At 45.3% G+C, this 26,773-nt stretch overlaps 1 protein-coding gene across 1 annotated transcript; it reads right to left on the bottom strand.

Moving 5' to 3' along the window:
• Positions 1–26,611, bottom strand: PXDC1 (PX domain containing 1). Its single transcript, XM_061346588.1, has 5 exons — positions 25,999–26,611; positions 12,877–12,968; positions 12,476–12,593; positions 7,568–7,679; positions 1–1,646 (listed from the first exon to the last, which is right to left on the bottom strand). Exons 1-5 carry the CDS (start codon positions 26,252–26,254, stop codon positions 1,529–1,531), a joined length of 696 nt encoding a protein of 231 aa, XP_061202572.1. The 5' UTR covers positions 26,255–26,611; the 3' UTR covers positions 1–1,528.
• Positions 26,612–26,773: the final 162 nt, after the last annotated feature.

Genomic DNA, 26,773 nt, shown 5'->3' with positions numbered 1-26,773 from the left:
TGTACTGAAGGTGAGCTATATTTTATTTCATTAAAATATATTTTTAAAACATATTGTGTAAAAGAATTAGGATTCTCAATAATTTATTATTTACATTAGCAAATTCTGTTTGACTGTTATGCTATAGATAGAAATAGAAAGTCTGCAGAAGGGAGATGTATCAACTTCTTCAGGACCAAGCAAGCCCTTTTACCAAGAAACAAGTTCAAAATGCATTCCTTCCCATTTTGATCCATCCTAATTCATGTTTGCAAACAGATTACAAAACACTCAGTGAAAGGTCACATTTATGTTGAGCACTCACAGTGAGAGCTGGGATTTCAGAGTGCTTCATGAGAGAGACCCCGAGGAGATTTCAACATTGCAACTACTCAGTAGTCAAGAGGCTGCGGGGTCCAATCCTGCTCTTGTTTCCACTGTCCTGCCTCCACTAAAATCCATGGCATTACATGACAATGACAGCTGCTCCCGGCCACACGGGCAGATGTTGAAAAGCTAGACAGGCTCCTTGAGCCGGGCTGGCAGCAGAGAGAATGCTTTTTCTACCACTGTAGAAACACTGTAGCTTGCCATTCTTTTTCAGTCCAAACACAACATAAATCTCATTACCTTTCTACCCATCCTCTGGGAAGAAATGTGCATAAGGAATTCTTGCTCTGATGTAAACAACTGTAAGCACCATTCACATTTGCTGGTCCACATGAAAAAAAATCATATCCAAGTGCCTGCCATAGCCCTAACCCTTTTTAGCAGGGCAGCTCAGCTTTCTCATCAGCTTTCCAGATCTCTGAAAACAATATAGGTACCCCAAAATCATGCACAGTCCATTGCAATGCCAGCTGCTGTCTGCTTTACTATTCCAGGAAAGAGTAGTTGCTTCTTCAGTAATTATATAAACCCCCATGATTAAAAGAAGTAAAGCAGTCAGCTCGTGTTCTGTTTCCTGTAGGCACACAATGGTATTTCTGACATCTCGTGTTAAGGCACCAGTCCTCCGGTAGCTGAGCAAAAAGTGACCCACAAGACCTCCATTAAGCAACCGCAGAGGGAACTGACAAAATTCAGCTGGTTTGCTTGCCTTCTTGCTTACATAGCATAAAAAGTGTGGTCACACCATCTGGGGAAGTTTCTCGTGGTATCCTAGAAGAGGAAGCCTCAACTTGCACTGCAACCCAAGCAGCTGGGTTGCAGAGTACTACAGCACAAGTTTCTAATGTCTGTGCCAGAGCAGCAATTCCCACAAACACAGCAGATATTTCCTTGAGCTTCAAGAGGCCTCTGCTGTCTTGGTTTCACATAAAATGAGTTTGTTGTCAACAGCAAAGCAGTTACCTCCTTACAAGATGTCTCCATAACACACAACAGAGGGCCAGACTACAAAACCAGCTTTGTAGTGCACTTGATGTAGCTTCTCTGCTGTTGGTCTTGCCTGCACAGCCATATTCACAGAGATGAAACACCAGTGATAGCAGAGCCTATGGACAAAGAGGTCGGCTGGATGCTGGCTGACTGCATCACTGAGCTGCCTTCAGTCCAGAATATCAGTCTCGAATGGGACCAGGTGGTAGTATGTCAAATTGGTGACATAAGCTGTTGGATCATCGCTGTCTTCTAGCTCTGAGGTAAAGTCACTAACACTTTCGAACCTAAGGAGAAATAAATAAATAAAAAAACATGATCACTGAATGGCATTAAGTCATTAATGTTCGTTCAGAAAATCAAAGTGAAAGGAGCTGGAAGAAGGGTACTGAGGAGAGGGAGAAGTCTAGGTTATCTGAAGACTGACCCCTGGAAATTTTGAGAAAAGACATTTGCGAGGGGACTACTTGGGAAAAGGGCTGCAGGCAGGAATGCTGTACAGCAGCTGGTACTACATGTTAATATTCTGAGTAAATGGAATATGTGGACTTGTTTCACACCAGAGCAGTGTTGCAGTAGAAGTGCTTCTAATGCTGGTTTGCAGCTTCAGCTTTGTGAAGCTCAGCTTGCAAGATGAAGTTCTAGAGTCCTAACTCTTTCTCAGAAGCTTCATCATTTTGCTCCCTCTCTTGGCAGCCTGACACTCAAATTCATACTAGAAGCTGTCAATTAAGATTCATGCAGATCAACTGTGAATCATGAAGCTATAGTTTCTCTGACATCAGCCTACATATCGTTAAGGTAGGACACACCTGCAATGGCATCTACTGTCACTTTCATAAATCAAGGCTCAACTGTTCTAGAGATAGTTGAGAAGTAAATGGAAAACATTGCTCTCCATGTCCTTAAACAGAAAGCCTGCTTCTTTATAACCTATGGAAACAAATAAGCTGAAGATTTTGCTTTCAGTAAAACAGGATGACTATTCCCACTTAAAACTGTGCTGAAACACAGCTGCACAGCATACTAGGAGAGCAAGTTTTCTTCTCTTCAGATAGCAGTCATCAGCAAAAGGGACTTTTGTGACTCCCTCTGGTATTACACTGACTCTTCACAGCACTTGTTATTATACTACCTGAACTTCATATCTCACTGTTAACCACACTGCATTTAAGATGAGCTAGATCAAAAACATTATTAATTTGTTTTCAGCTCCCAGGGCTCCCTTCCTACTAACAAATGAATCATTTCCTGGGACAGCGTTTCTTGTCTGGCAATCCTGGGTACCTCTACAATGAGATTTTTATGAGTCCAGAATAGTTTTCTCTGTGGAATGGGAAAATCTTCACAGAAAGTACTCAGAGTTGGTCCCATCTGCACCTTCTCCTTCCCACACCCATGTGTATATGAATAAGCCACAGGCCAATGAGAACCACGACGCACACAAGCAAATCATCTTGTTACCCCTGACTTTCAAGTCTACTAGTGAGGAAGGAAAGAAGCAGCGAGCCCTGGAAGTCTGAATCAGGCAGCTGAGGTACCCATCCTTCCATTTTGTTCTCACAGCATGTAGCAACAACACAAAATGACTCAGTTCCCACACAAAAGTGGAAAGGAAACTGCCATTGTTTCTGGTCTGAATTTGGACTCTCACCCTTCTGCTTCACAGGTAGTGAAGTGTCTTCTCTGGGTTTGGCTTTTGTATGAGGTCAAATGTCTAACACAAATAGGAAACAATTATTACAGTTTCCTTCCTCCAGAGCCTCGCTGTCCTCCCAGTGGCACATGATTTAGGTTTTGACAAGCAGAGACTATTCAAATATAGAGAGATTCACACATTTACTTTCACTTGCTTTGGTATTTTCCTTCCCACTTCCTAACTCCTGTGTTAAAACCTCAGTTTCTGCAAGGATTACCCATGGTCTCATGCCTGCTCTCAACCAGAAAGCACCAACTTGTTAAACCTTCTTCACTTACACCATTCCGGTTCCAAGGAGGCTTAAATTTTTGGAGTTAGAAGGCATCTTACATCTTCCCAGATAGCCTAGCAGTGAAAGGCAGTCACTGCAGGCCAAGGGTTAAATCTCAGCTCAGTTCAAGCAAAGGACTTGAAGAACGGTGAGATTTCTTTTTCTCACACTCTCTAATATTTTGACAGAAATTGCATTCATTCTGCACCTCTTTTTTAACTATGAGGGTCACAACGTTTTTGGGCAGAAACACACTGATTTTCTCCTGCAGTGCTGTTGCTATGCTCTTTACTTACAATGAAACAGAAATGAGGCTGAACTTTGAATGTTTATTACCCTTATTCCTCTGCAGCCCCCAGGCTATTTGCCTGCCTGCATGTGGGAACACGTGCGGAAGGGAGTTGACTTGACATCTTGCAAATACTTCACAGGTCACGTTGTGCTGTCTTAAGGACTGCTAGTGATCCAGAAACAACAGATTATGCATATCAGTGAGGCCGACAGAAAGAAGAAAGCAGAAGAGGAATCAAGGAGGTTCTTCAGATTCTGCTCTCTTTCTCTTGTCAATTGTATAAAACTAGATTATTACAACAGGAAGGGCCCACAGATTCTGTGGCTCTTCAGCCTCACTGATAGGGTACTACAAGCAGCATCTGAGGTACAAAGCAGCTGCATTCACGTGCTGTGGTTACTCAGAAAGCCTTCCTTGCCACCAAAAAGGAAACATCGGCAAAGAGTCTGCAAAGCACTGCTCTAGATTGCTCAAATGAAACCAAACCAAGTAAACAAGGATTGTCTACTACAGCTAGCAGCTGTATAGGACACCCAACAGTCAAAATGCTTGTGTACTGTTCCAAATAGGTCTTTTTTGCAAAATAAACTTTGCAAACTACTATGGACAGATTCTTAAATGCCTAAACCCTTGCTACTTTTTCCCCAAAGTACCCTGACAGACACTTCTTGTGCTCTAAGATAACCTTCCTTATCCTTTTAATCTCTCTTAATGCATTGGAGTTGTTGCTCTTATTCGTCAGGAAGAAGAGGGACGCAAGGTACACAGAAGCTAACAGCTTGGACAGGTTACTCTTTGCCAGGTAAAAAAGTGTCTGGATTGTCAGGCCAAAAGAGCTATGATGAATGGAGTTTAATCCAGTTGGCAGCTGGTCACAAGTGGTCTTCCCCAGGGCTCAATACTGGGGCCAGTTCCATTTAATACCTCTATCTATGATCTGGACAAGGGGATCCAGTGCACCCTTAGTAAGTTTGCAGACACTGTCAAGTTGGGCAGGAGTGTTCATCTGCTTGACTGTAGGAAAGTTCTGTGGAGGGATCTAGACAGGCTGGATCAATGGCACAACTTAAGGCTGTTTCTTCTCATCCTGTCACTTGTTTCTTGGGAGATGAGAGCAGTACCCACCTCACTACAACCTTCTTTCAGGTAGCTGTAAAGAGCGATAAGGTCTCCCCTGAGCCTTCTCTTATCCAGACTAAACAACCCCAGTTCCCTCAGCTGTTCCTCATAAGACTTGTGCTCCAGACCCTTCACCAGATTCACTGGTGAAACCCTCTTCTCTGTATCTGCTTCAGCACCTCAATTTCTCTCTTGTAATGAGGGGCACAGAACTGAACACAGTATTCAAGATGTGGCCTCTCCAGTGCCCAGTACAGGGGGACAATCACTGCCCTGGCCCTGCTGGCTATGCTATTTCTGGTACAGGACAGGATGCTCTTGGCCTTCTTGGCTGCCTGGGCACAAGCTGGCTCATGCTATTCCACTGAGCAGCTTTCCAGCCGCTCTTCTCCAAGCCTGTAGCATTGCATAGGGTTGTTGTGGCCCAAATGCAGGACCTGGCACTTTACCTTGTTGAACCTCTTACCACGAGCCACACTCCATTGGCCAGAGCCCAACCAGCCTGTCTAGATCTCGCTGCAGAGCCTTCCTATCCTTCAGCAGATCAATGCTCCCAGCCAAGCTGGTGTCATCTGTGAATTTACTAAGGGTGTACTCAATCCTCTCATCCAGATCATCAATGAAGATATTAAACAACACAAGCCCTAATACCGAACCCTGAGGACATTACTAGTGGTCAGTCACCAACTAGATGTGACACCATTTACCACCACTTTTTGGGTTCTGCCATCCAACCAGTAATTTACTACCTTTCCTTTCAAAAGGAATAGCAAGGACTCCAAGAACCACACATGAAAGGTCTATTTATGCCCCATGGATGCTGAGCATGCTGGGCTCACCACATTTTCCAACAGTACAGTGTACTGCCAACTAAAATTAGAGAGAAAATGAAGGAAGAAGAAAGCAACTACTTCAGAACAAGAGTAAGCAATTTCAGCTCACAAAAATGCTACAGTTTCTTTTGCAAGAAGTATGAGACTTTTCAGCTGGTGGATCACTGGGTAGGTAGCACTGCAGACTAGAACAGCTAAGCAGTGCAGTAGAACATTGGGGAACAAATGCTACCTGTTGAAACTCCAAGTGCTTCCCCCAAAAATACAGATTTGCTTTGCAAAACGTCTGATTCAAGTACATCAGACGCCAAAACATAGAAGTGACACAGCATTCAATGCTGATGAAAGGAAAAGGTCCCCATCTGAGGATATACAAGTCCACTAGGAATTGACTTATTTCAGAATACAGTACACTAACCCTGTAAATCCAATTTTACGTAGACCAAAAAGGAACTGCATGAGATCTTAAAAGATTTTAAAACTTCCTTTCCAATCTACTAACCTACATCAAAAGTAACAGCACAGAAAACTTCTGCTTTTTAAAAAAGTTCAATTTTTACAGAACAGCTGTGCTACACAAATGCTATTATCTCCTAGGTATTACCTCTCAACGACACAGTACAGCTACAGGATGGCCAAATTTAGGGAACCATGTAAAATAGGCATTTAAAACTTATTAACTTCTTTACTCTTGATTTAACTTCCTTCAGGGAAGATAAAATACAGATGCACAAAGGCAGGCTGTTTTCCTAGATCTATTTCTTCCACTGCAGTTTCTGGGAAACCATGCCTACCACACAGTTTTTTGTATTTTTTGCCCTTAATAGTCTCTGACTTCAACGGGGTGACAGTTTCAGATAATGGCAGGTTTTGATTCAGACCAGTAAGTTTTGCTTGGGCTGCAGCAACTTTAATTTTCAGACACTGGCCTTACAGAATTACCTCCAGTGTGTTGCTTCAGCCTCATTAATACAAGCTCGTAATCCTAGATGCTGTTAGCAAGGTCAAGGTTCAAAACACTAAGTGATAAATTAATAGAAAGACTTCAAGAAATTACACTGGAGCCAGAGATACCCTGCAACCCCTGACAAAATCTTGTCAAGCTATAAACCTTCCCACAGATTGGCAATGGCCACATTTCAGCTGTGGCAAGACAAAGCATTGCATTCAAAGATAAAGCCCCCATAAGGCTTTTAGTATTCTGTTTCCATCATTTTGACTGCTCTAATGAAAAAATAGGTCAGTGTTTCTCATTAAAAATATTTAAATGCTTCACTACCTGAAGCTTATTGAAATATCAATCACCTGCTATGACAGAAATCTGACTTCCATCAATACACATCTGTCAACACTGTCATTAACTTCAGACCTACATAAAAGCCCTCCTGGTTACAGGTCTCTGACCCCAGAATACCTACATGCATTGGGAGGCAGAATATACAAATAAGACTAGTCTAACTTCCTCCTGCCATAATGAAATACACATGCTTCACCAAGTATCTGCATCACAGCACCTGAGCAGCTGCTGAGCTTCCTTTGATTACGTTCAGGACATGTGTCCCTCTTGAGGATGGTGTTTTGCTTCTCAAATAAAGCAAACTTTTTGTCTTAGGATATTCCATTTGTAAGGATGCTTGTCAGGAGCTCAAACCAGCTCTCATCACAGTCGTGAGAAAAAGAAAAAACTCCTCTGTTCTCACCTGGCAGGACACCTATGCCAGTCACAGCTGTTTTTCATACACAGAGGACCGAGCTCCTTGGTGTCAATCGTTCTCACCAACAGCCACCATATCCATTTTAATAGAAAGAACTGTGAAACCTTAGCAATCAGGCTCAGTAATATTTAACCAGTTGGAATGACAGCTGTACCTGTCTTACTCCTAAACAGAGGATAACATTTTGCTGGGGGGGGAGGGGGGGAGAGCGTGTTGTGGGAAGGAAAGGTTCAGTTTATTCGAAGCTGACAGCATTACTGATGCACAAACCCCACTTACAAGTGTTCTGCTGAATCTACATCCAGGTGCTTCTCTTTTCCATTGGGTATACTGTGGTCAATGACTATTGTTTCAGTGTTGGCTAAACAAAATCCATTTGATCGCATGATTTCTGTCAGGAGAAGAAAAGAAATGGGAATAATAAAAAAAAAGCCGGAAAACAACTGCATATCATATGTAATTGACACGGTTAGGAACTGAGATGTGCGTGTGACATTGAAGATCTGCACAGGAAAGCAGGAATAAACAGAGTTGGTTTCACAGCTTCTTACATCTGCAAGCTGCCAGTGCTTAAGCAATTTTATGCACGTGATCAGTTTGAGGCCCAGTTTCAGCTGTTATTGCCACTGGCAAAATTCCCATCACCCTTAGCAGAATGGCCGCCCATCCATACATTGCAACCTACCACTACCAAAACATAACTGTATTTTTGCTGGACAGTCTCAGGCTTAAGCCAATTAAGCAAAAATCAGAAAGACAGGAAAAAGGAAATAAAAAGTGATCTTCCAAGTTAATTCAACCACCATCCTTACATCATGTAAAGCAATACCATCTTCCATACTGCCTTCAAATCTGCTTATTTGTTTCTCATTGTGTAAGAAGTCTTCAATCAAGAATAGCTAAAACTTACACTTAATTCCACTGACTTATTGCCATCAGGAGAGTTTATATTTAAAAAATAGTATTTGGTGTGAATGAGAAGTCAATCCACATTTATGCTAGATGGAAAGGCAAACTAAGCAAGCCACAAGGATTTATTTTGCTCACACAATCTTATATGAAGCTGGGCCACCACAAAATGAACATACATCTCTACACAAATCAGCACTGACTTAAGTAAGTGTCTCAAGGCATGAGAACCCTGTGTTACAGCCTTCTTATCGGCACAAACAAAAGCAAATTAGTCTGTGACAAAAAATATGACAGACACAAGACACATACAGGGAATCAATCCTCAAACAAATTTCAACCATAACTAATGAGTTCGAGTAATGAGCAGGAGATAAGACAGGAAGAAGAAGTTAGGTTATCTTTTCAAATGTACATTTACATGTCCCTACACTAAGGTAAAACCAGAACTCACTTCCATGTGTTTCCTGAGAAAGTCATCTTTGACTTTCAGTCTGTATTTTACTGGGACTCACTTTAGCAGAGTATGTTTAGGGGTGGTAAGAACACTAAATCCCAGCAGAATCACTCTTCACCCATAACTCATTTTAAACCAACACTGCACTGCAGAATAAGACCTGTACTATCAATTCAAATTCAGTTTTCCACCTAAGAGGGTGTCCCTTTCTTCCCCATTACCTACCACCCTAAGCAGGACCACGTGCGGGACAGTTCGGGCTTTCTTCAGAAAACAAAACCTTTTTGTCTGCTTTTCTAAACCTGAAAGCCACGTAGAAAGCTGTACTCTGACTAACATGAATGCCAGTGTTTCCCTAGCGTCCTTGGCATCACTTAACAGCATTTCACTGCTGCCTGAACGGCTTCAGACGCTAACATCTACCGCCATCTACCGACGGCGCTTGCAGACACTGAAAGCATTTCCAGTGCGCGCAACATGCAGACTGGTCAAAAACGAATCATCATCAAATTTCTGCCTATGTTCTTTGCAGCAATAGCTTAAATGATAAAACTAATTACCAAAAGGTGCTTTTGGATAGCTGCATAGGTAGGAAAACCTTCCTCCAATTAATTAATTATGACTCATTTCTACCAAAATTAATTCAGAATTAAAACAAAACATGTAATTATTCAGCTAACATGATTTCCACAGCTCCTCTATACACAGGCTTGCAGGTCGGTTCCCTTTGCTGCTAGGTTCTGCCCATCAGCCAGGTACCCTTGTTCTGATTTAGATTAGATACTAGGAAAGAATTCTTCACTACGAGGGTGGTGAGGCACCGGCACAGGTTGCCCTGCGAAGCCATGGCTACCCCATCCCTGGCAGTGTTTAAGGCCAGGCTGGATGGGGATTTGAGCGAGGGAGGTGTCCCTACCCATGGCAGGGGGTTGGAACTAGATGAGCTTTAAGGCCCCTTCCAAACCGAACTGTTCTACGAGTCTATGATTCACTCTGACCATCTTTTCTCTGTTGTACCCATCATACGACATATTCAGTTACACAGACACAGAGTACATGTGCCCTAAGGGGTACACACCCTCCCCAAAATTGTATTAAACCCTTCCAAACAGCAAAAAGCCCTGAGCCAGAATGATGCTGCAGTTCCAAATACATATAATGTATTTTCTAACTAATGCAATTCCAAAAGCATTTATTCTTGATATTTACCTGTTAGAAAACAAACAAATAAACCCTGCAAGGTGCCACTGACAGCAGCCACCCTTTGAAACATTTTTACAGCATGTAATTTGGGAATCTTTCATTTTGGAATGAGCAGGTGCTAGGACCCACTTTGGAGCTCCAGTCTCACAGAATAGCAAGATATTTCAGACAAAACCAGTGAATATGCTCTTCAGGATCAGCGCTAAGAACACATCCTGGTGTTCAGGAGCAAAATGAGTAACCACATTCACCCTTTGGGAGAAAACTAATGTCAGGAACACACACATGAGGAATTTTACCTGAGGTTTCCACATCAACTTACAGCAACATCCAAACCTCCCAAGCCACAGACGGGGCATGAGGCACACATGTCAGCTCCCGTCTCTTGTTCCCAGAAGCCAGACCTGCATCACCCCACTTTGCAGTACAGCCCTGGAAACTTTTCTTTACAATCCCTGTGCTGCACTGTAGCCTGGGCTCAGGGTGGCCCTACAGGAAGGCACTGGCCCAGACAGGCTGGCAAGACCACACTTCTCACTGAGGCTTGAAACTGATGTGGCCTATTGTGTACAGGGGGGTTGTACAAGGGGGTTAGACAAAATGTACAGAGGGGGGTTGTACAAGGGGGTACTGCTTAAGTTATATCTGGCTTGACAAGCTTAGCAGATGCCTTATGAGACAATACCAGGATAGAACCTCCTAATGAGGAGAACAAGGGGGGTTGTACACGGGGATACTGCTTAAGTTATAGCTTGTTTGACAAGCTCAGCAGATGCCTTATCAGGCAGTATCAAGATAGAACCTAATGAATAGCTCATTAAACCAGCTGGACATAGACCAGGCCCATCCAGCTCCTAAAGAGCATGCATGAGGACCAGAGGTAAGAAGTTCAAGCCTGAGGAAGACTCGTTTACTTCATCTTGAAGACCCCTACCCACAAGAGGAAGACTACTTACTTCATCTGAAGACCCCTGCCCGAAACCACCAGGAGGCACTGTGCATGTGTGGAGAGCCTTTTAGCTCATTATAATACGAAGTGGGGATAGAATATGAATATGTATAGGTGTATTGTGCAACCTAATACATATGTATGACTTTACAGGATAAATGTAAAAGGAAAACGGCACGGAGGTGCGCATGTCTTTTGGAGGACCAATCCCCCCCCCCCCCGTGAGCCTTCAGCTGAATAAAGCATACCTACTTTACAACTTCAACGAAGTTGTGAAGTCTATTCCGCTATCAAGGCTCTATATTATGCGGTACACTTCTAAGGAGTCACTGGTGGGCTTGTAAACCATTTGTCATTTAATTTAAAGAGTATTTATTTAACGGAGGACTAGTTCACTTAGAACTAGAGCTGGGGGTCAATTACAACATGTCTACTCTGTGTATATGACCAATCCTTCTGGACACACTGTTTATGTCTTTAGCATGTTGACACACTGATTGGCCATTACTGATACACTGATAGTACCTAAGAAAACTGATATTAGTTTTATGCTAAACATTTTATGTGCTTTAGAGAACAATTTAGTGTTTCACTTTATTTCTCTCTCTGAAATACGGTCTTTTGATGACACAAAACCACCAGTTGCCACTAGGCTCAAACAAAATGTTTCAGCATAGAAATACAAAACCAAGCACACCTAAACCTCACAAGCTTTTAAACTATGGTCAGTAGCAGATGAATAAAGAAAAAAATGAAAGAATACACAAGGATAGAGTAATACTGCTCTCCATTTCACCCACTAGCAATCTGGTTTAGAAACTTTCTATGCCTCCACCTGTGACAAGTCTCAATGTACTTTCCCTCCACTTGCTTGTCTAACTCCTTTTTGAAGTCATTCATGCTTTCAGTTCCACCATATGCTATGACAATGAGTTCCACTCCTCAACTGTGTTCCATATGGAAACAAATCAACATTATAACCTTTCTTTCTTCTGTTTGAAGCCTGTTGTCTGTCAACATTACTGGATAACCTATAGCTCTTGTTTCATGAGTACAGGGTAATTGACCTCCTTCTATTCACAACTTTCTAGACCTCCATCATATCCCCACTCTGCCATGTCTTCTCAAAGTTGAAGTGTCCTTCCTTGTTTAACCTTTTTCTTAGAGAAGCTGTTAAACAATTTGAATCCTTGTCCTTTATTTGCATGCTTTTAAATTCTACTATATCCTTTCTGAGATGGAGAAAAGAGAATTGTGCACACTGCATTCAAGATGGGGTTGTGCTCCTTTCCTAATAATATCAAGTATTCTCACTGCTGGTTTTGCTCATCACTTCGCACTGAGCTTACATTTTCACTGAACTGTATCAATAGCCTCAAAATTTCTTTCCTAGGTGGTAATAGCACTATCATACATGATGACAGTGAGGACTGCGTTTTCCTCACATCCACTTCTTTGCCTTAATCAGCCTTCAATTTCACCTGCCATTTTATTGCCTGAATGCATGTTGCATAGTACATCATGTCTAATTTTATGTTCTATATCATAAAGCAAACTATTGGGAAGTATCTTTGGAATTGCTGATGGAGAAAGAATAAGGGGAAGAGAAAATAAAGTAATTTTCATTCTGTAATTCTTGTGTAGACCATAGGAAGCTAAGAACTCTTACCTGATATTTTAACTGGACTTTGAAAGCTTGGCTGAATTTTATGGACGTTGTCATTTTTTAGAACTTGGTCCAAAGGAGATCTCTCAAAGAATGTGAGGACAACTTCAGATCTTGAATACTTAAAAGACAAAAAGAAACAGACACCCATTTTTTGCCAGTAGTTTGTTTTGTCCTCTTTTCCCTTTCTACCCTTTCTCAGTACAAAAGGAAGACTTACTACAAGCAATAGCTTGGAGACATCACCACACAGTTCTGGCACTCGCCACTTCTTCAAGATACTCAATAACCTGCTGCTTTTTTCCAGAGTTTGGCAAAGCCCATCACTTTCTATCTGCATGAAAGTGCACGTCACCATGAAGGAGGAGTCAAGATGGGCTAAATGTGGAACTTGGCCTACTCACCTTCCATGGCATGTTTATAATAGTCTTCAAAAGCTTTTCCACCTCATTAAGTCTGGCTTCTATATCATGGGCTTCTTTTATTGTGATGAGCCCTAGAAACAAAGTAGAGAGATCATGAGCGCAGACAAAAGCACACTTCCATGTATACACACGTTTCAGCGGCCAGAAGCAGCCACTCATGAAGATGTGGAACAACCTCAAATATCATGCCTCCTGGAAATGTCTTTTAACCCACACTGTTGACAAAGCATGTACCCCAAACAGAGATGGGTGTAGTTACAAGCAGAGTTGCAAGCCTAAAACCAGATTCTGTTGTTTATGATCATATTTAAGAGTTGCAAGACAAGCAGAAGTAGAACCACCTACGCCCTCACCCACAGTTTCACTACACAGCATTCCCAGCAGTGATAATCAAACAGCCTGTTTTCTGCTTCCAAATACCATGATTCATCCTTTTTCCTGTCAATACAAAGCAAAAGAACCCAAGAAAGAACCCAAACACCACAATCCACAGATAAGGGGAAAAAACTAAACACAAGCTAAACAAAAGGCTTTTAGGGCAGTCTTTTATTTCTCTGCATGTAAGGTGCAGTGAGCGGCCCAAAGAAGATTTCTCAGTATCACATCCTTCAAGTGCAAAACAACTTTGTGTGTGTGTGTGTGTGTGTGTGTGTGTGTATATATATATATATATATGCACTAATAAGTGAATTATCACAGTGCTGCAGAAGGGATTAAAGTGGAAATGTGCTGTCCAGTGTCCATGCATTACAATGTTTGTGATTTTGAATTGCCCAGTGTGGGATCTTCAACTGTAATACCACATTTCATATGTACAATGTGCAGGGCACCTGTGACTTCCCCCCTCCTCTAGCAGGCTCAGGGAAATACAGCACAGGTTATATGAATGTACAGGGAATACAGGAAGTAAACCCCAAAATCCCCCATCCACCTAGCAGCCTTTTTATTTCTGATCTTTGTAACCTACTTTTTCTAACCCAGTCATCATTTCACCTCCACACTCATGCATCTTTTCTAAGGAGCAGGATACACAGATGAAAATGAAATACCTAAGAGATTATTAAACTCAACGAGCTCCACTGTTAATCAAACCCAGCCAAAATAAAAACCAAAAAATCCCACAAAACCCCAAAACAAAACAAAAGCAAAATGCTGGAGCAGAAAAAGATCCAATAAATCAAAACCACCAAAACTAAATATCTGCCAAGCAGCCTGTGAGAATCACTTGTGCGTATCACTTTGAGATACTAAACCTGTGTTAAACTAAGTGCATCTCTATCTCCCTTCTGAAAAGACAAAAGTACAGGAAGAACAATCAAACATGCAGTGTAGGGAGAACTTCCCCAAACAGTTTCAGTCTGCGCCAGTCCTTGTTGCTGGTTACCAACAAGATATAATCCCATGCAAACTTTCCAGACTTAGGTGTGACTTTGAAGCTGTCAGCTCTCCTCCAGTTACAGCTTTAAATAAAATGGGGATTGTTTCTCAAGCAACCAGGTTTACCTGATGGTTGTCCCACAGAAGTAGCCTGGTTGCATAAGCCCTTCTATTGCTTGACAGTCCTTTATTTTCCTGGTTTTGCGAGCATATACAACCGCACCCTGGTACAGCTCACTCCCTCTTCTGACACTGAAGCAGAGTATCCTGCTTTGACTAGTGTACATGACAGTCAGGTAGCTTTGCATGAAAATTCTCTGAAAGGCTGGAAACATTAATTAATTCATCTGCATGGGTCCACAGACTGTGTATTATCTGGGTTGTGCTTGACATTACAGACATCAATTGCAGACCAGCACCCTTCATTTTCCTAACTACTGGGTGTGAGCAGGCCTGGGTGGATATGCTTTGGCCCCTCCACAAACATGTTCCCATCCCACATTTGAACAAAGTTCAAACCTTTCAAAAAAGGTGTTTTCATCTTCCCTACAAAAAAGAGCTGCCAACGGCCTCACGGCTCAGACACCCACCTATGATGCTAGAAATCAGAAACATGCTGTCTGTCACCCTGCAATAGCCCACATCAGAGAAATCAGATCTAGCCATCCCGGTGCCAGCTGCCATGGGGTGCCTCCACTTCTCCTGCCAGTCCTGATCCTGTCTGTGTAAATACTGACACAGCAGAGCAGAGACCGCCCAACTGCAGCTCTCACCTCATTGCTGACCCACCCAGGATTCAGCATTCAACCGCTCTCTCTTAAATATGCCTTCCACCTCAGACCCTTTCCCAAATAAGCATTTACTGTTGAAACTAGTATTTTCAGGAAGCAGGAAACCAGGAAGAGGGATACTTTCAAACAAATGAAGATATTCAGATCAGAGCAGGGGGGAGGTAAGGAGGGGAAGAAGAAAAAAATACCTCACCAACAACACTGAATATTCATCCCCTGAGGAAAACCAGCGAAGGAGTTAGGATTTTCTCTCATTAGTAATCAGAGAGAGCATCTGCAGCTTCACACTGCCTTTTTGTGCTGCAGCAAGAGAAGTCCAACAAGGCTGTCAGCCTGTCACACTGTCACAGATCACCCAGTGGGAGGTTTTACAGCTTCTGGCATTCACCAGGAATTTCCAGCCCTGGTATATTCCTCCTTCCAGCTCTTGGAAAGGCACCAGCCATGCAAACCCACACTCTGACTTGGAAACTGGCACAGATGACTTGTAACATCTGACACTGCTTCTTACTGCAGCTTTTAGTAATTTCAAAACCAAAAGGCAGACAGCGTAGGATGGACAGTAAATGATACAGCTTCCCATATATGTGCTTAATGATTACAGATGCACAGCTTTGGGATCTAAAGCTGCTGACCTTACATGAATTCCCTGTACAGGGAATTCAGTTTGGCTGGGTTAAAGCCTTTCTTTTCATACATCTACAGTCCAAATACACAGTAACTGCTTGAATGTGTATATATATATATTGAACCCTGTCATTTCTTCTGCAATAGCCACAAAGTTTGTAAGGCCCTCATTTATTTTAACTCTATAAGTCTCTGTTTTTAAGAGTTAACAGATGCCCTTGTGGTTTTCGGTTAGTCTTAGTCTGTGATGCCACAGCCCAAGGGATTGCTCACAACCCTACAGCCACGTCAACCACAGAAAGGCACTGCCTACCCAAGCAGCCAGGAGGAGCAGAGGCCCCTGTCTCTCCTCTTGATCCCTTTCAGCACTCCCCAACTGGCTGCTGTCACCCACCACAGCACAGACACGCACGAGGAACACTGTGGTTTTGCGAGGTGAAATCTCTGGTGGCAGCACTGCTTTAAAGGGCTTTCACCCTCCCCTGCAACTCATTTCCCCTCCCACACTGCAACACAGGGCTGCCTCTGCTTTGCCATCACAATCAGGTGAGCAGTGGGGAATGCCTTGAACGGCTCTTGTCAAAGGCTTCACCTCAGGAAACCCCAGCCTTTGCAGAAGAAGTAAGAGACTATAGGCTAGGGTGCCCCATTTAAACTCCTCTCTCACCCAGGCACCATACTGAGTTTGAGCAGGAAACAAAACTTGTACAAAGAAGCTCATGGAAGTGCAACCAAGATTTCCAGCTCTATTCTTCACTTTGTGGGGTTTCTCCCATGCCTGTCTTCTTCTCCCTGTTCAGAAGCTTTGATGAGGCAGAGAAAGAAAAAACCAAAAGCCAGAGACTGGTGTAGAATCTCCAGATGCTGGAAACACCTGAACAAACAGACACACACGTGCCAGCTGACTCTGCAGACAGAGCCCAGCACCTCCACCATCCATTAACCCTGACACAAACACACGGCAACCTGGATGCATCTGGAGTGCACAGGACTCACTGGCCATGTATGCAGCATCTGTACAGCAGCTACAGCATGTCTTGGAGGCTGTTGTCTCCACCCACAGACTATAAATATGTGACTGTCTTTCCATCTGGAGCTTTTAGACCCCAAGAACCCTTATTCCGATAGCTTACTATAAAACAAAAATAAGACACCAGTAAAGTAACCAGTAGCCTGGAACTGGCTGTGCTTTATTCCACTTGTTCAGCCATGCCACAGAGCTGAGCTTAGAGCTGGGAAATCTCCTAGTGAGATCATGGCAAAAGGCTGCTCTCATGCCTTTTCCTCTGCCCTGGCCCCTGTATGACTGCTAATGGAAAACATGCATAAATTCCTCCCAGGAAAACTTTGCTCTCTGTTTTGTTACCCATACTGTGCTTGGACAATTATGATTTCAAGTGATTTAAATTATATAAACACCTGTGTCTATAGGGCTTGAGGTAAACTGGAGTCCCACTGACTCCATTTTTACCACAAACCCTGTTGCCCAATATCACAAACCTCTAAGATTTCAAGGGAGCCCACATGCTGGGTGACAGGAAGGACGACACAAGCACACCACCTAAGCCAGGGTGGCACTCACCTGTACCTGGAAAATATGCTTTCAGCTGGGCTCTGCTGTGTGCACAACCACCCTAGTCAGTGACCTAATTCAATCCCTTTGCCCTCTTCTCTGTCCCCTTCCAGATAACGAGTCCCAGGATTTGCCCACAGTTTGAGACCAAGCAACTTTACACATAGCAATATGTCTCTGGAAAAACATGGCCCATGCAGCAGCAGAGGCCTGCAGCATCCTTCCGCTCTGGGACCCTGGTGCCGGAGCAGCTGCAGGAGGCTGAGAGCAGGCCAGCAGCTGTGTACCTGGCACACTGGCTCACGGCGTGGGAGAGGGGCCCAGAGCTGCAAATGACAGGAAATGAGCTTAGCAGAGAAGAAGGAACTGGGAGCCAATTCCTGATGTCAGCACACAAGCCATGGTAGGCCTGTCCTATTCATGCCATGTGAGCCACCAAATCTGTAACTAATGACATTTTGACAACTGCAGGTAACACGCTGCATGCTTCTACCAAACAACAGCAATTATCACAGCATGTGCTCCTTGGCTTGTAATGAAATCACAGTGCAGCCTTGACAGTCAGTGGCCACAATGAACACCTTCCTTGGAATGCACTCAGTCCTCTAGTGCCTCCAAGGAAGAGTAAGTTCATGCCTAGGTCAAGTATGTCTCATACGCCATCTCTCAATGATGATACACAGAAGTCTGTTTTTCTAGAGATGTGTTGCTATGTACAAGTCACTATGTATACATGATCTCCAACTGTGGGCAAACCCTATTTCTCCAATCTGAAAGACTCCACTTCAGGCTTGCGGTCAGGGGAGGAATAAATTACGTCAAGGGAACCTCCTACTTTCTCAAAATCAGTTCAATATGTATAGGAGGCTGAGCAAGAGCAGAATCGAAGGTGTACTTTCTGACGATGCGTGCAAGATGGAATGACAATACTCCTAAATGGTGTGTATTTTAGTACGTACACAAAGATCAAAATACTGCACCTCACCTAATCCTCTCTCCATCCCCTATGGGATGACTGCACAGTAGGTATCCTATGAAAAGAGTGGCAAATAAATCCAGGGAGAAATCTTACTACGTTCTGCTAACCTGCCTGCAAGAAAGTTTTAAGGCCTAGAGATTCAGATCTTGAGCCCATCCTTCTCTCTTTGCACAAGCCCATGAGCAGCAGTTTGGGATTTCAGATCTTTAGGCAAGACACTTAAGCTGTCTTGCACAGGAAAATGCTACTCTGCTGCCTCTCCTGATCAGGCTGTATGGCTTCAATAGAAAATATGCCACTTTCCCCCAGTTATAGTATTCATTAACAATGCAGCACTCAGTCTTTTTATCCTGTGCCCTCATTCTTCCTTTCCCTCAGATACGTTCTAACCCATGTGCACACACATACAATTTAGGATGTAGATGGAGCAATAGGAGGAAGACCCCAGCCATGAGAGGATGGACACAAAATCACAGAATAATGTCCAATGGAGGAGTTTCATCTCGTTCATCCAAAGAAAGGCCAGCTCCAAAATCAGATCAGGCTGCTGGGGACCATGTCCATTTGATTTCTGAATAACCCCATGGATAGATATTCCACAGAATCATGCAGGAACTGAAGGTACTCAGGGACATGGATCAGGGCTGAAAGGCAGTAGCTCAGCTCAATGTCTTCTGCTATTTTGCTCCTTTGCACTGCTTTGCATTTCCCCTTCTGCTGAACTGGCCTCTTCTCATGACCACTTCAGTTGGAATCTTTCCCTGCTTCATGGCCATGATACGTCTCTCTCCCAGCAGCTGCCATGGTAGAATCCTTCATCCCTGCAGATTCATGTTTCCTCAGCCTTGCTGCCTGGGAGCTATGGCATTAGCCACCTCAGACTGGACTCTGATGAGACCAAACAGCTCGCATTTACAGCTGCCTCCTCTGATGGAGGAGAATAGGATAAAAGGTCATCAGAAGGACAAATGAATACTCAATGGTATGTAAAGGCAGGAAATTACAAAGAAATAACAGATGGGGAAGTTTGTTTCACACAACTTTTCTTCACTAACTCTGCAGAAATAACACCACAGGAATTCCTTAAGTCCAAAGTCTTGATAAAATCCAGAGAAAGGCAGATAATTACAGGCAATCAGAGATATCAGATCTCCAATTACTTGAGACCAGGACTGTCACTTTTCTGTTCTCTGCTAGTTACTCATGCTGTCTTCTGAAGCATCTGGTTCTCATCACTAGAGGCAAGATCCCAGAACTAGCTATGGCACTGGCCTGACTCCATATGGCAGTTCCAGCAACAACTCTTGGACGCCTCCTGCCTAACTCTACCACACCCCTCTGTTGGGGCAGACACACTTGTCCCTTCCCCTCGTGGGGAAATTGATCCATCAAACATGACCAGGGTCACTAGAGTCTATAAAGCCTTTACAAAAGGTTTACTATTTATGCAGTATCCCTGACAAGGCCCATCTCTTGGTGGCATTACTCAGGGAGCAGCTAAAAAGATATGACTGAGTTGAAAAGAGAGGTGCAGGGAGGTGGACTTTTTTTTTTTTTGTTACATGTTGTGCTGCCCTCTTAAACTTGATGCTGGGAAACAAAATAGGGACAGGAATTTTGAAGAGGTGCGACTACACAGGTGCATGTAAGTCACTCCCTACCTCTAGAAGTCCCAATAGGTAGCAATGAGCATATTGAAGATACTAAGAGAAATCTGTTAGATGCAGAAAGAAAGGGAGCTTTCAAAACCCTGCCCGCACTGCCCACACCCAGCTCTAACATGGGCCATTTTTAACTTTGCAGTTCATACGCAGCAGATGTAAAAATACAGACAGAGCAAAGTCCTACCCAAACAACTGCCCAACTGAAATCCTCCAGAGCATAGGTTGTGACCATGACTACCTGATGACCCTGGCACACTCCAATACACACTCCCTGCAGAGCAGGGAGGCAAGTTAAAAGCTGAGAAGTCCAGACTCTCCAACTGATGTTTTTTCCACACATATATTTTTAGTTACATGATCTCCCAGGATCTGGATGGGAGGTGACACCTCCTGGTAACAGTCAGCCTTACAGAGCTCCCTGTCTTGATGCTGATGAGCCACAAGAAAGAAAATGATGTCAAAGAAGCGTGAGATAAAAGTGAACACAGCAGTCAAAGCCTGATGAAAAATGCAGTGCTTATTTCTTATCAGGTGAGAACTGTCATGAAAAAAAAAAAAAACCACTTATTTTCCATCATTGCCATTCCTTTCCACCAAAATCCTCACAGACACATTGCCTCTATCCACCACAAAAAGAGGACTTGTGCATCTCTTTACAACAACACAGCCAGCCTCATTTATCTCCATCATTACTGATGAACCATGAAATTTAGCTAATAAAAAACAAACCCAGAAGCCCCAAACTTCATTTTGGTTATCCAGCACTGTTAGAGCCTGATAACCAAGAGCTGCATCTTTTGTCTGCCAGACAGAAGCTCTGAGCAAGCTCCACTAATGAACTGTTGACAATGTCAACAATGAAAAGAGCACAATAGATGCAGTGTATTTATCTGTATTGTCACAGCACCGGAACAGCTGCTGTCTGTGGAAACCACTATGCTGCCTCTGTAGAGCTCCCTCTTCTCATCAATCACACTCCCAGATGGTCCTGTAAACAACAACAACACTATAATACAGCATATAGAAAACCATAAGTTATGAACACGACATTTGCAAGCAAACATAATGTTCCTGGGATGGCTCTTTAGGAACTGCCTTCTGTGTTGTGCAAGTCCTTCCAACGGCAGTCCTGGAGGAGCTTCCCATGTGTGCTTCCTGGAGCACAGCCACTCGGACACTGAAAACAGCTGGTTGACTGCTTCCTGTATGAGGCAACCAGGCTGGAGGGCAGAGCCTCAGACCTAGAGCCCAGTGTTAGTCATCTGGAAGGGACTGCTCAGGGTCTGCCACAGGTGAAGTGGCCGCCTCTATGCTACGAGGCAAGCTACAGACACAAAGCTTCTATAGGAAATCTCCACCACTACTGGAGAGCTTCTATGTATGGACAGCGGTTGAGCCCCAGCAAAGCAGAATGAAACAGAAAAGTTCTGGAGATAATCACAGATGGCACCAAGATGGTGAGGGAAACCTGGAGGCAAGCAAAGGAAACAGAAAGTGGCTCTGGGAAAGCAACTTGGAGAAGCAGAGAGAAAATAACAGAAAGGAGAGCAAGGGGAAAAAAGGCCACGACAGAGCAGAATGAGTCAGAGGAGGCATGGAAAAAAGGAGGCGGAGAAAAATGAGCAGTTTGGAAAGTAAGAAAAATAAATAAATCTGTAAGGCTGAAGAAAGTTTCTGATGGCTCAGAGTATCAGAGCAGGACCAGGCGCTACATGTAGGCACAATATGCACAGTGACACTGCAAGAGTACCCGAGCACCTGTTCTGATGACAAAGGCAACAAAACAGTGGCAGAGGAGGATTGCCAGAAACCACCCTGCCACTCCAAGGGCAAAATAAATCCCAGCTTTGAAAGGCTGCTAATGAGCTCTTCAGGCTTTCTGGTCCAACGCTTAAGGGGCTGCTCCTGCCCACACTGAAGTCAGAGGCAAGTGTCTGACTGCACTGAAGCTGGATCAAGTTCTAGGAGAAATCTTAGATGAGAACCCACCAGAAGTAACATTTAGAGAAAACAGGGAACAAAAAGTACTTTTCCAGGTTTATACTTTACTTCCAGTGTCTATTGGCCTGTTGCATTATTTTTAAATCGTTGATTCTAAGTTGGCTTCAAAGTCCATAGTGCTGCCTTTCTCATGAAGACTGGTTTACATACAAAGCTTGTTTATTTTTCACATAGAAAGACAGCTTAGCAACATGAGGCTGTGTTATAGCTCTGCTAAAAGTGAACTAGCCTGTGTTTTTCTGTGATTCTCTTCTGTGCATTTGCCTAGAGCAAGGGATGGGCACGTTTCAGACACAAAATATTAGCAAGTTACTAGTAACATCACAGTGAATCATATTTAGTCACCCTGCAGGTATGCACATATTTAACCTTGTTTACCAGCTTACTAGAAGGATGTCCTGTGTTGTTGAATGTCCTTGGCCCTTAGCATCACAGCAAGCTCCAGATGCCAAGCGCGTACTTTGCCACGTGTTCTTATTAGTTATCAAAGACAAGACCAGATTGTGTGAATGCCATATTCCCCCTGGGGACCTCCCCTCTTTTAGTATCAAGAAAGGGTAAGATGAACAGCCACTGCAGAAAACTGTACTTCCCATTCTGTCCTCTGTAATATCAAAGCAGTCAGCAGCTCTGACAAATAGAGAGGGAGAGCATCATGGAAGTCAGTCCAAGGGAACAAAGATGAAGAAAGGAATGGAGAGGATGGTCTGCTGTTGCTGAGCAAGGAAAGCAGCACACTCCTGCTCAGTATGAGCTGTTTGCTGAAGCCAGCAATAATGGTAACAACCAATGCTTTCTAATATTGCTGATGTTAAAAAAAATAATAAAATCTTCTTTTAAGAAGTTAATAACGTCAAATAGCTCAAGCTTTTGCTCCTCAACCATATCCCTTAAACGTAACATACTGCAGCTTGACTGAGCTGCAGGATAATGCTTGTCCTTTTAATGCTCCTTAGGCAAATCTGCAGGGACTCTGGAGTCCTTCAATGCAATGCAAATTTGGTTTGCAACATTTTACCACTTCCTCCAGATAAAAGCCACAGCTAATAATTACCTTCTTTCAGAAAGACCAAGATAAACACACACATGTATACAAACTCACATACATATGCATATACATTTGTATGTATATAAAAATACACACAAACATAAATGACTGAACATACAAGGGTGTGCTTTTGTCAGGTGTTTTTGCTGGTCTAAGTACATTGAGCCTCACTGTCAGCTCTAGGATGTCTGTTTTTAAACAGGACATTAAGAAACCATGCTTACCACATGAGTTTTGCAAAGGCCGGACACGGCCCATGCAGTATCTTCTTACATCCAAAGCTTTGCAGCAATGTCACCTAGTTAAATGAGATTTTTACGTTTCAATTTTGTGAAGTTATACATGGCTGTGGCTGGTCACTTTAACATGCTGGTGTGATGAAGTGTCCTCTATGCAGAGAAACACACTCTGCAAAGTCATCTTCTTTAGAGCACGAGCAGCGTAATTTTAAACAGAGTATTACTGACATCGTGAAGCGCACTGTGATTGCTTTAACACTACTCCTGATTCTTATTCTGTCTCTGTTGCACAGTTAACCCCACCCCCTCATCAAGCTGAACAGATCATAGTCTGCTTATATTGGGTTTCGATTTTTTAAACCCTGGACTGATGCTTTGCTCATTCCCAATTCTACTGAGGTAGGTATGCCTGTTCCTGAGATAAGGGTAAGTGAAGGTTGCTGGCTCCAGCTTGTAGGCAGGAATTGAGTGTTGCAGGCTGAGGATGCTTACGCTTTCCCAGCTCTTCATGCACTAAGGGTTATTATTCATGCACTATGTTACCTGGGACTGTCACGTAAAGCCAGTGCAAGGGATTATAACCCCATCTAGCTCCAACTGCACAAATGATGCCTTAGAGAGATGTGAAACCAGTTTAATATTTTGCGAAAGCTGTGGCAGGTCTTGAAACAGGAGAGAAACCATGCTCACTTGACAGGGGCACTGAGGAATGAGAATGGCTTTAGGATGCACAGGGGTTCCTGTGCCTAAGTGATGGGGAGGGAGTATGCTGGGAGGGGCTAGAGGTCAGCACCAGCAAGGACTGAGTCCACCTGCGGCCAGACTCAGCACACACCCTGGCACAGCTGCCAAGCTACTTCTCAGAGCCCAATAAAGCCAACTAAAAGGACTCCTGCCACCCTGGGAAGTCAAGTTTTAGTCACAGTGACCCTGGCAGGTGCTGTGCCCTGCAGGCCACAGGCAGGCTCACTCCGGACCTACCCAGAATCCTCAAAATGCAGGGCCCAGCTGCCAAGTGCACATACAAGCCATTTTATTTAGAATTTACGGCCACTCAGCACTATTTAAACTCAAGCCTGGAGTACTTTAGGTAGGGCACCTGCAAAGGATAATAATTTTTCACAATACTTGAGATCCCTGGTCAGCAACCTAGTTGGGTGAGACACTGCATAAGAACAGTGTGCCCCGCACGCAGCATTGCTTGGGGGTATGGGACAGGGGTCTGCAGGAACAACGGACTCCCCCATTCCCAGCTTGCACCCAAGCTGGGAGAAGACAGCCCCCCATCCAGCACCCAGTCCCGTAAGCACACCCCACCGGAGCGGGCAGCCAGGGGCTGCCGGGGCCGCTGCCACGCCGGCAGCCTTGCACCTTTCCCAGCCGTCTGCAGAGGGCACTCGGGACCTGCGAGCAGCGGCAGCGGTGGCGGATCTCCCGCAGCCGGTGGGACCAGGCGGCCACTCCCGGCTGCGAGAAGGTAAAAGTCCAGCGCCGGGAGACACCGAAGAGGGCAAAGAGCGGGAAAGGTATGGGAAGTTTAGACGAAGCACCAAAAATAATCATCCCCCACCCCACCACCAGGGATCTGGCAGGACTGCAAGAAAATTACTTTTCTCACTGGGAACGCACGTCAGAAAATATCCTTGGAGGGTCAGCCTAGGGGGAGGTCGATATATTCCCCTCCATCTCCGCAGAGCACAGAGCTGGCTGGCACACAGGTAGGGCCCCGAAATAACTCCGGTGCCCAGGGTGGCGAAGCATCCCGATAATATCAAAGGCAGACCCTCTGCAAAAGGGTCCCGCTAGCAAGGTGAGAGGCGAAACGAGCGTAGGGTTGAACTTCGCCATCCTCTCATAGAGGAAAACACATACGAAATACCGGCCTCTCCCCGTTCCTATTCAATCAGATCATTACTGTGGCTACCGAAACAGCGGGGAGGGAGGGGAAGTGCTGCACACACATCCATTTTCAGATGAGCGGATGCTCCGCACCACTCTACACACTTGAAATATTTTCGAGCAAAACACGTAATTGTAGCTAAAAAACACCCCACACAAATTAAAGCCAAACCCCAAGACAGCTTAGCAGGTACATTCTGCTTCTGCTCAAAGAGACGTGAGAATAGGCAACATCCCCCGAGTTGGGTTAATCCACTTCAGAAATGAAAATGGAAAACACGGTTCTAAACGCTGGTGCAATTCCCTGTTTCGCAGAAGTTATGCGAGGAATTATGCCAGCTCCCAGAGCTGCTCCGTCCGCTGCCAAGCGCCGCAGCCTCGGGTCTATTTTCCTCTCCTTGTGGCAAACAACATACCAACATGCAGAGATTTTTCAGCTACAGTCCTCCTGCCAACAACCCCCCCCAGCCCTCCCTCGGGAAGCCTCGGGGAGGCCGGAGGCATCGGGGAGGAGCAGCGCGGTCGGGGATCCCTCTGCTCCCTCAGCCCAGCTCGGGGCCCCAAGTCGCCGAGCAGCTGGGGACAGCGGCGGGGCTGGGGACTCCTTCCCGCCCGGCTCGACTCCGAATGCGGGGCTACCCTTCATCCCCCCCCCCCCCCCCATATTCACCAAAAACATTACAACAGAAATCAACAGCTCGGGAGGAGTTTCCGACCGCAAAACGCAGCTTCTCTGTCCCCCCTTCCCGCCCCGTCCGGTCCTGTCCCGCCGCGGATCCGGCTCCTCGTCCCCTTCCCCTCCGCCAGGGGGGACCGTCCTCCCGCCCGCCCTGCCACCGGCACCCCCGGGGAAGAACCCGACCGCCCTGCAGCGAGAGTCGGACCCGCGGAGGATGCTCAAACCTTGGAGCAAGGGGGATCGGGACAGCTCCGGCCGGTCCTCGGGGAAGGAGTCGAGGAGCCGCTTGAAGAGGCGGCCGAGGTCGGAGTAGCTGCGGTGCAGGTAGAGGATGTTGCGGTCCGACCACTCGGTGCGGATCTCGTAAAACTCCTCCTCGTCGCCCCGCCGGCTGATGATGAGCCGCCTGATGCCGTTCACCCAGCAGCCCCGCACGTACATGTTCACCAGCGAGGTGCCCTCAAACACGGCCGAGGCCATCCCGCCGCCTCCCGCGCATCCCCCGCAGCCGGCGGAGGGCGAAGCGCACCGCCCCGAGCCGCCGCGGCCAAGTTAATAGGAGGAGGAGGAAGAGGAGGAGGAGAAGAAGGAGGAGGAAAGGAGAAGGGGGGTTCCACCCGCCGCCCGGCCCGGCTCTGCCCTGCCCGCCGGGGCTGTGCCGCCAGCCGGCGCTGGAGGGGGATGTCCCGCCGGCGCCTCACAGACGACAGCTCTCAGCGAAGGGCCGGTCCGGGCACCCCGGCCCCTGCCCCGCCGAGCCCCAGGCACGGAGCGGAGCGGCTCTCACCCCTCCCGGGGCGGGGAGCGGAGTGGCCCGGCCCCTTCTTCCCGTTCAAATGGGGGGGAGCGCGGCTGCCCGCGGCCACTTAACTACCTCTCCCCGGTCCCAGCCGCGGCCCAGGCGCCAGCGCCCACCCCTTGCGCCAAACACAATGTTGTCCTCGCTGCGGGATCCTCCCCTTCCTTCTCGGGACGATTTCGCAGACGCCACAGACATCA

Source organism: Neopsephotus bourkii, unplaced genomic scaffold (genome assembly GCF_033783945.1).
Source record: "Neopsephotus bourkii isolate Nb327-2 ecotype Australia unplaced genomic scaffold, CSIRO-AGI_Nbou_v1 NB_272, whole genome shotgun sequence".
NCBI lineage: Eukaryota > Metazoa > Chordata > Aves > Psittaciformes > Psittacidae > Neopsephotus > Neopsephotus bourkii.
Note: the sequence above shows the minus strand (reverse complement) of the source record. Positions and strands in the feature narration are given on the sequence as shown.

Bases quoted from the DNA above. Each gene is read 5' to 3' on its own strand.
- PXDC1 (XM_061346588.1), bottom strand. From the start codon at position 26,254: ATGGCCTCGGCCGTGTTTGAGGGCACCTCGCTGGTGAACATGTACGTG. The intron at 12,969-25,998 runs GTTTGAGCATCC...CTTTGTTTCTAG, and splicing joins CCGATCCCCCTTGCTCCAAG to GGCTCATCACAATAAAAGAA. The intron at 7,680-12,475 runs GTAAGAGTTCTT...TTCTCCTGACAG, and splicing joins AAGTCCAGTTAAAATATCAG to AAATCATGCGATCAAATGGA.